The sequence below is a fragment of the Tribolium madens genome, unplaced genomic scaffold (assembly GCF_015345945.1).
Source record: "Tribolium madens isolate multiple individuals breed KSU strain unplaced genomic scaffold, Tmad_KSU_1.1 Scaffold_1;HRSCAF=32;Tcas5.2_LG8, whole genome shotgun sequence".
NCBI lineage: Eukaryota > Metazoa > Arthropoda > Insecta > Coleoptera > Tenebrionidae > Tribolium > Tribolium madens.
This window is the reverse complement of record NW_025400984.1, coordinates 5,947,033-5,955,584: the sequence shown is the minus strand read 5'-3', so window position 1 is coordinate 5,955,584 and position 8,552 is coordinate 5,947,033. Positions and strand designations below refer to the sequence as shown.

The following is an 8,552-nucleotide window of genomic DNA, read 5'->3' as shown; positions in this document are numbered from 1 at the left end:
CGGCGATGGAGACGGCGATGGAGACGGCGATGGAGACGGCGATGGAGACGGCGATGGAGACGGCGATGGCTTAACGCTGCAGTTTTTTATCTCAACCCTCTTCTTCATGTCATCACACGCATTTTTTTGAAAATTTATTTTAGCACATCTTTTAACGTCTACGGTTTCTCCATCTGAAAATAATTGAATCAAATTTAAAATAAAACAAAAACAACAATATCTTAACTTCTTACTCTTAATGTACTGATATTCTAAGCAACCATATTTTGGGAGAACATCCGACTCAATTGGATTTAAACCATGATGGTGACATTCTTTAAATGGAACAGTTTCTTGGTCGGCGCATTTTTTTCCTACGCAAGTAGGACATTTTAAAGCGTTACCTAAAACAATAAATTGATCATTTTTGTTTGAGTTCTATGATTTTTTAAATATATACATATACATACATGTATTTACAAATTATATTTTTCTGTACCTCAGAGCAAAATTGTATTAACTCCAGTTTTTAAATTTGACTTTATGTACATAGTTAAACAGCCAGTAAATTACCTGTAAGTTATAAAGCTCTTTTATTTCCATTTGATAAATTTTTGGGGAAGCCTAAGTTGAATATTATGAATAAAACAAACATTTAAACAAAATTATAGTTTTATAAGTGCTCTAAAGAATTTTTTTTGTTTTGGTGGTTAATACTGTTTTGCCCTGAGGTATAGATTTATTAAAATAAATAATAATTTAAAAAACTTACTAAAGTTTAGAGTAAAAGCTAACAAAAACACAAACACCAAACGCATCTTGTTGAAATTGTTAAACAACTTATTAAGTATGTCAAACAATTAAACAATTGGAACTACACCACTAGCTGTTACTCTAGCTCCTTAAATAGGCAAGTTCTTTATTTTTATAAATGCTTTATCTGATACTGCTACAGGTGCTAGATAATTAAAAGAAAAATATGAATCATAAAGCTATTCTTTTAAAATATAAATTCAGTAATCACAACGTAAAAGTTTATTCACAAAGTAGAATGTTATAGCAAAAATTACTAAATGACTCTTAATAATTATTAAATAATTTGGTTAATTTGCTTTTGTTTTAATGTTATAATTATTATTTACTTTCTATTTGTAAAGACTAATTTTATTTTCCAAATCTTAAGTACTTTAAGTGAGTCGTCTATTTTCACGTGATGTTTCCTAATTTAAGATAACGGTTTCCTATAAACATGTTTTGAAAAATACTATGTAAAAGATCGCCTAGGAGTGCGTTTTTTAAAGTCTTTTTCCCAATATTTTAGAATAGATAAAATTGGAAAATTTGATTCAGCTGATAACCTTTATACACCTCAACGAATTCCAATTTTCAAGATGAAATGTTAATCAGAGGCGTTCTAAACGGTAAAACGAATGTAATTTTTATGCTGTTTATGGCTTTTGTTTTTACTCAAGATCGATAAGTTGTATCGGAAACACACAAAAAACTTTTTTTATGACAAATTATAAAATTTAGAATTTTTTTGCTGAAAATGGTAAGAAACTACAGCCCAAATAGTACTTTTACTCGAGAGCCAATCATTTTAGGAAACTCCTGATTAAAAATTTTAACATTTTATCTTAGAATTCGTTTAGGTGTATAAAGGTGTATAAACCCATTAAAAAACGCATCCCTTTGAGGGGGTGAAGCTTCCTTGCATTAGCATTTTTCGACACATGTTCAAAACTTTTGTCTTAAAATTGAATATTCTATCTCCTGTTGAAATTTGTAACAATAAAAAGGGAACATCATGTATAATTTGAAGGTAATATATTTTCTATACTGTTTTGTTTTCTTGTTTTGTTAACTATTAGCTTTACTTTTATCAATTTAATACATACATTATTTTATTGGAGGAAAAATAATAGCAAATGTTGTAAGTGTGAGCTTTTACTAAATACCTACCTTAGCATTAATTCACTAGAATTTTATAGGAACCGGTGAAAACAATTTGTTTTCAACAACAAGAGTTTTTTATAATAAAACAACAATAATTATTATTTAAAATTTTATTTGTTGTAAATAGAACACATAATGTAAGATATATGTAAATCAAGTACTTCCTTTAAAAACTGCTCCAATTTTTTGATGTTTAAACCAATTTTCAAATAAAGAAATTTTCGTATAAACAATCGGTTTTGAAGTACATCCTATTCCAAAAGAAACAGTGCCTATCAACACCCCTTTCTGAATTAAGAACCCTCCATGATCATAAACACAAGCTTTCTTTTCGGCACAGAAAGTACCATTTGTGATACCTTCGAGATAAACGCTTTGACAGTGTTTGTGTGGAAGCAATTTCAAATCTATTGCAAACACTTCTTGACTAACCCACCCAACAGCAGTCGCTGTAGATTCAGCAACGTATAAATAATTTTTAGTCGGTAGAATAACACTTTTAACTTCTTTTTCTTTAAACGGTTGCTTCACACTTATCAAAGCTACGTCGTTTACATGCTGATTAGGTTTATAATTTTGGTGTTTTATCATCTTATCAATGTCGTACCAAATTCCATACTTCAGCTTCAAAGTGTTAGAAGAAACTTTAGTTTTAATTCGAGGTTGATCTATAATAGAATCCACACAATGCGCTGGTGTTAGAGCCCATTTTTTACCAACAATAGCCACACCACACACAAATTCAAAACTGTCACCATCAATTTCGACGATTAAAGCAGCAACAAAATTGTTTGTTGTCACTTTAAATTCTTGATCCTGAAAAGATGAGTCTTCGCGTTTTTGAATTTTTGCAATTCGTTTTAAATATGTTCGATTTTGATTACATTTGTAGATTGAATTCATAATCACGTGCACTAAAAGTACTAAATTAGCTAAAGACACAACCACTAGAGTTGTAACCACAATGCAAGAGACGGTGGTCATTGCGTCTCATTTGCATGATTTTCGAATGAAAACTAGTTTGTTCACCCCAGAATTCAATACGTGCATTGCGTGCATCGAGAGCTGAAAAGTCGATTGACCAGAAAAGATTATCTTTAATACAATTTTTAAATTAATTGGCGATAATTATTACAATATGAGTACAGATACAAAAGTATATTTACAAATATAGAGTAAAAAAAATACTTATTTCGTAACAAATTTTAAAACAAAGAAAGTATTTTATTTATATTAATAATAATCTATTATTAGTATAATGGCATATAAATAAATTAATACAATTCAAAAATAGATAGGAACAAAATTAGAATTTCTATGATTAAGTTAACAGTGTTACCGCTTGCAGAATCTGGACTTGGTTTCAGCTCTGGGTTAATATGGGAAGTTGATTTTTTAGGTTTAAATGTAGTTTTTAAAGCGTTGTTAATACTTGGAGTGGGAATAAAGTGTCTATCAGGAATCCAGTTAAAAGTAAAACCTGTTTTAACACGTGATGTATAGCTAGGACTCGTAGGACGAGGGCCAAAAGTTTCATTCAATTTTTTATTAAAGTTTGTGCTTGGGGTCGTACTAAAATTAAAACTGAAAATGTTTCTCAAAATAGAATAAAGACTTGGAGTTGTGTTCGAAGTAAAGTTACTTCTGCTTGAATTAGAACGTGAAGGAATGTTAAAATTGATGTTAGGGTCAATTCTAAAGCTTGAATTAGACCGTGTAGTTGGAGTTGAAGTCAAACCTGAATTTTGATTCAAGAAACTTGGTCTTGTACCAAAACTAGGTCTTAAAACTGGTTCAATAGTTTGTGTTGGAGATATGCTGGAAACAAAGCTTACATTGGAATCTGATGTTGGATTTGAACTTTGAGTAAAATTGTCAAAATTTGATGTTCTACTAAAATTAATATCGGAACTTCCAGTTAGATTAGAAGAGCTAGAAATTAAATCTAAATTGTTATTCGAACTAAAGTTAAAATTAATATTAGAATTTAAAGGTGTAGTACTTGATTCAAAGTTGTTGGAACTGGAAGTATCAGCTATACCTAAAATATTAGAAGTTGAATTGAAATTTAAAGAATAATTTTTATCAAAAGTAAAACTCGGACTAACTGTAGAATCCTGATTAAAATTATAACTGTAATTATTTGGATCCAAAGCCAAAGTTGGACTTGAAGAGTTTAAATTATCTGACTCAAAATCAAAACTTAAAACAGAACTAGAACTTGTTTCGGAGTAATCAGTTGTTGAAGTGAAAAATGGGAGATTAATTGTCGGGTCGGTATTGGAAGAAAAACTAGAAATCGTAAAGTTTGGATTTAACCCAAAACTATTATTTTCATTTGAATTAGAGGGTGATGTAACACCCGGTTCAATACTGTCAAAAGTAAAAACGCTAGAAGTTGGACGAAAACTAAAATTGAAAAGTAAGTCTTGATATGGACTAAAACTAAAAATTGGGTCTGAAGACAAAGTAAGATTACCATCTGTGTCAAGATCTGTTAAATTAGAAGTTGTGCTTGAAACAGAACCAGGACTTTCTGAGAAAAATGTTGCATCAGAAACTGAGCTGGGGATCGTGTTGGACGAAAAACTAATAATCGTTGGGTTAGTATTCGAGGAAAATGTAGAAATTTCAAGGTTTGAACTTAAACTGTTATTAATACTTAAATTTGAAATAGTTGTTTGAATCAAACTATCTGTACTATTTGCTTGTTCCAAATTTTGCAAACCTGAGTTTAAATCTACATCTATTTCTGAATTAGGAGTCAATGATTGATTTAAATTAGGGTCTAAAAATGACTCTAAACTTGAGCTAAATGAAGGATCAGTAAAATTTGTTGTGCTAGAACTATGGTTAGTGACATTTTTAACATCAGCTTGATTTGGATATAGAATATTATTACTAACATCCAAATCTAGATTTGGATTTAGTTCTAGATCTAGATTTAAATGTGTCGAACCAAAACTTGAATTTTGGTATGAAGTAATATTTGGATTGATGACAATTTGATCATAATTAGATGACAAAGAATAATTTTCATTCGAAACTAAATTTAAGCTTGAATTTAAATTCAATTCAAAGTCGTAATTAAAACTTAAATTATCTTCTGTCGATGTTAAGTTTCCACTATCACTTAAAACTGGGTTTGAACTGATGATAACAGGGTCGGAATTTAAAGGCAAAAACTCATTTTCATTGAAAGTTAAATTAAAGTTTGAATTTGAATTCAAGTCATAACTATAACTTAAATCAGAACTGGTATCTTCTTCTGTTGAAGTAAAATTTAGATTTTGATTTAAAGAAAAATTGTAAATTGGAACTGGATTTGCAGCGGCAATAATAGGATAAGAATTAGAAAGCAAAAAATCACTTTCGTTTAAATAAAAACTTGAGTTTGATTCTAGAATTAAATCATAACTGTAACTTAAATCTAAACTCAAGTTACTTGAATCTTCACTCGCGTCACTTGAAACTTCTGTTGAATTAAAACTTAAACTATAGTAACCATAATTTAAGTCTGAACTCGAGTTACTAAAATCTTCTGTTGAATTAAAACTTAAATTACTATTCCACCTTGACGAAAAACTAAGGTTTAAATAACTAAGATTAGGGATTTCATCGTAACTATAACTGAGACTTTCACTAGAACTAATGCTAGAATTGGGATCTAAAACCAAACTATTATTTGAGTTATTATTTAGAAATAAACTTAAATTTAAATTCAAATATGGACTACTACCACTTAGATTTAAATTTAAACCTTGAGGTAATAGTGGATTTGCAGTGCTGTTTGTGAGGTCATTTTTTTCTGATTGATTTAGAGAAGATTGAATATTAAAAAATGGTGGAATGACTGTACAATTTACATTTTGTATTCCATACTTTTGGTAAAATAATTCACAATTTTCTTCTTCCCTTCCAATAACACAGTCTTTCAATTGGCGATAATCTTGTTCAGCTTTAAATAAAAAAACAGCTTAAATGTGTGTGTATAAAAGAATTTTTAATCACCTTCTATGTACTGCACAGTAATACAATTAATGCTTGCATTGCTTATATTTGTGATATTTGAATTGACCAGTGTTTGAGGACAATCTTTCCAAATGTCTTCTAAACAGTAGTAATCTTTACAGCCTGGACATCTTTGAGATAAACCTTAAATTCCACAATAAACAAACTAACACCACATACAACTCACTCACTTAAATCCAAAATTAACAAAAAGACCAAAATCTGCTTCATTTTATTAGGTACTTTTACCTCTATGAAATTAACAGTGAGTGATATTGTATACCACAAACAAAACGTAGGAACCTTATATACTTGGCCTTGCACATGAATGACGAGTGACAGAACTTTTATCTAACACGTAATGAGCTATAAGACTATTTTTTACCTTAAAATGCTAAAAAATATATGATGACAAATGGTTCGTTAAATTCAAAAACAATACATAAATAATTGTTTACAAAATGGATTAATGTTTATTAAAAGTATTGACAAAGATGTCAAGATGTGATCAATACTATCAGAGAACAAAGTGAGTCATTTATAATTTATAATAAAGACTCTAACCGATCTAACAACTTGGTTTTTTTAAGTTTGAAAAATTTAGACAATTAGTTGTTATGTTATTCATGACACAGTCAAGTGTCATCAATTCCAATTTTTTCCTATTACATTCAAAATGTACTCACACGACGAAAGAACTGACATGATTTTGATATACAGTATGACCCCGGATTGAGTTTACAAGAGAAAACAATTTTTTATCTTTGACTTTACGCCAAAACTGCAAAGGAAAAACATTTTTGTTTTACCTGAAACGAGCAAATCGGTAATTAAAACATCATTATTCTAACTCAGTAGAAAGAAAAGTTTATTTTTCTCTGCTGTTCAAGTCCTATCACATCGGCGGTTTTATTATTTTGGCAATGATCACTTTGACAAATGAGTTTACGCAAGTTAAATAACAAATATGTTTGTGAAAAACATAATTTTAATAAATAGCAACTCAAAGAAACAGCTTTAAGATAAAAACCAAAGTCATTTATCACAAGAACTATCATTATTTAATTAATAAATTAATTGTCAAAGTGACAACTAATACACACAGGGTGATTCACGAGGAATAATGAGCCTAAACAAATTCTCGATGCAACCAACATTACATTTATCGCAAAGTAAAAAAGTAATGGTGGTTGCATCGAGAATTTGGTCAGGCTCATTATTCCTCTTGAATCACCTTGTATAATGATAAGACTTAAAAAGCAGAGAAAAATTAACTTCTCTTTTCGCTGAATCAGAATAATGAAGTTTTAAGTACAGATTTGCTCGTTTCAGATGAAGCAAGAAAGTGTTTTCTTTGCAGTTTTGATTTAAAATCAATTTTTTTCCTCTTGTAAACTCAGTCAGGAGACATACTATATAGAGAATGCTACAAAAATGCTTTGGCAAAATTTGTACCGTCAAAGGTACATTGTGGGACGCCAATTTATAAAAACTGTCAAAGCTCTCACAGATATCGATGTTTATATCTTTGAAAAATCTCAAACAATTCATCAATTAACGCAAAGTGGTATCTGAGAATGTATTTTGGGTTGCGTCTAGAAATTGGTTAGGGTATTTATTATACTGACTGTATTATGAAAAACGCCCCAAGCCATTACTCCATTATATTTAAAGATGTGACAATACTTTTTAGAACAAAGTTGAACAGTTTGCTAAATCAATGCTGCTTCCTGTTTTACCGAAAGTAATATCAATTTTAGTCTTTTAAATAAAACACCTTGTATACATTTGCTATTTTTTTAGCTTCTTTATTAAATTGTCTTTTAACAAGCTCACTTACTATTAATTTTCATCACTGACTTTTGATTTGAGGCAATTTGAAAATTAAATGAAATAAAGTAGGCTGTGGAAAAAGTAGAACGTTTTTTATTCATTTAATCTAAAACAAGCCAACAATTGATAACAAAAAACTGTTCAATTATGATAAAGAAGTATTCTAACGTATTTAAGAGTAATGAAATTATGGCTTGGGTCGTTTTTATAATTCACCCTGGAAAAGTGCAATAACCAGCTGCTATATAAGAAATGTTTTAGTGCATTGTTTAAAATAAGGTTTTGTTATACTTACCTAGCTAAATATTAATACAATTAAGGTTAAGTATAAACTTATAACTATAAATTATAAATGTTTATTTTGTACTTTAAACTTTTTTCTCTTCCTCTGTTATAAGTTAACATAAACATAATAATTATTATTCGTTAAAACAAAATATGATTACAATAAATAATTGGATATAAATACTTGGAAATAAATTACATCCACCTGATATAAAAGATCGCTGCTAGTAAAATACCAAACGATGTTTGACTGGATACAGCAGAAGATGGTGTTGTTGATGAAGAACTTTCTGTACTAGACGAAGAGTCGGAAGAGCCGCTTGTACTAGATGTGGTGCTCTGTGTGGTAGATGTGGTGCTCTCTGTGGTAGATGCCGTGGTTTGCTTGCTAGATGTAGTACTCTTTGTGGTAGATGTCGTGCTCTGTGGGGTGGATGTCGTGCTCTGTGGGGTAGATGTCGTGCTCTGTGGGGTAGATGTCGTGCTCT

The 8,552-nt window shown here is 29.8% G+C and overlaps 4 protein-coding genes across 5 annotated transcripts in view; all 4 read right to left on the bottom strand.

The window, feature by feature from the left end:
• LOC123004098 overlaps positions 1-867 on the bottom strand; it is a 1,655-nt gene extending 788 nt beyond the window's left edge. The window contains exons 1-3 of the mRNA XM_044397212.1: positions 752-867; positions 234-383; positions 50-173 (exon numbers count right to left, since the gene is read on the bottom strand). Of these exons, the coding sequence (XP_044253147.1) occupies positions 50-173; positions 234-383; positions 752-797 (320 nt within the window). The 5' untranslated portion in view covers positions 798-867. The remainder of the gene's footprint in view (positions 1-49; positions 174-233; positions 384-751) is intronic.
• A 1,169-nt stretch (positions 868-2,036) lies between these two features.
• Positions 2,037-2,919, bottom strand: LOC123004097 (trypsin V-A-like). Its single transcript, XM_044397211.1, has one exon. The coding sequence runs from the start codon at positions 2,917-2,919 to the stop codon at positions 2,089-2,091; it is 831 nt and encodes a 276-aa protein (XP_044253146.1). The 3' UTR covers positions 2,037-2,088.
• A 143-nt stretch (positions 2,920-3,062) lies between these two features.
• On the bottom strand, positions 3,063-6,258 carry LOC123003603 (putative uncharacterized protein DDB_G0277255). 2 transcript variants are annotated; one of them, XM_044396468.1, is made up of 4 exons: positions 6,138-6,258; positions 5,947-6,090; positions 5,645-5,893; positions 3,063-5,602 (listed from the first exon to the last, which is right to left on the bottom strand). In XM_044396468.1, the coding sequence occupies exons 1-4, from the start codon at positions 6,175-6,177 to the stop codon at positions 3,210-3,212; spliced, it is 2,826 nt and encodes a 941-aa protein (XP_044252403.1). In that variant the 5' UTR covers positions 6,178-6,258; the 3' UTR covers positions 3,063-3,209. The 2 variants fall into 2 exon arrangements, with proteins under 2 accessions (XP_044252403.1, XP_044252401.1); XM_044396466.1 differs by having other exon boundaries at positions 3,063-5,893.
• A 1,596-nt stretch (positions 6,259-7,854) lies between these two features.
• Positions 7,855-8,552, bottom strand: part of LOC123003586 (A-agglutinin anchorage subunit-like) — a 1,540-nt gene continuing 842 nt past the window's right edge. Inside the window, exon 4 of the mRNA XM_044396412.1 lies at positions 7,855-8,542. Coding sequence (XP_044252347.1) covers positions 8,260-8,542 — 283 coding nt within the window. The 3' untranslated portion in view covers positions 7,855-8,259. The remainder of the gene's footprint in view (positions 8,543-8,552) is intronic.

Excerpts from the sequence above, each read along its gene's own strand:
- LOC123003603 (XM_044396466.1), bottom strand. The coding sequence starts at position 6,177 with ATGAAGCAGATTTTGGTCTTTTTGTTAATTTTGGATTTAA. Across the intron at positions 6,091-6,137 it reads TTTGTTAATTTTGGATTTAA|GTTTATCTCAAAGATGTCCA; the intron begins GTGAGTGAGTTG and ends GTGGAATTTAAG. Across the intron at positions 5,894-5,946 it reads TACTGTGCAGTACATAGAAG|CTGAACAAGATTATCGCCAA; the intron begins GTGATTAAAAAT and ends TTTTATTTAAAG.
- LOC123004097 (XM_044397211.1), bottom strand. The coding sequence starts at position 2,919 with ATGACCACCGTCTCTTGCATTGTGGTTACAACTCTAGTGGTTGTGTCT.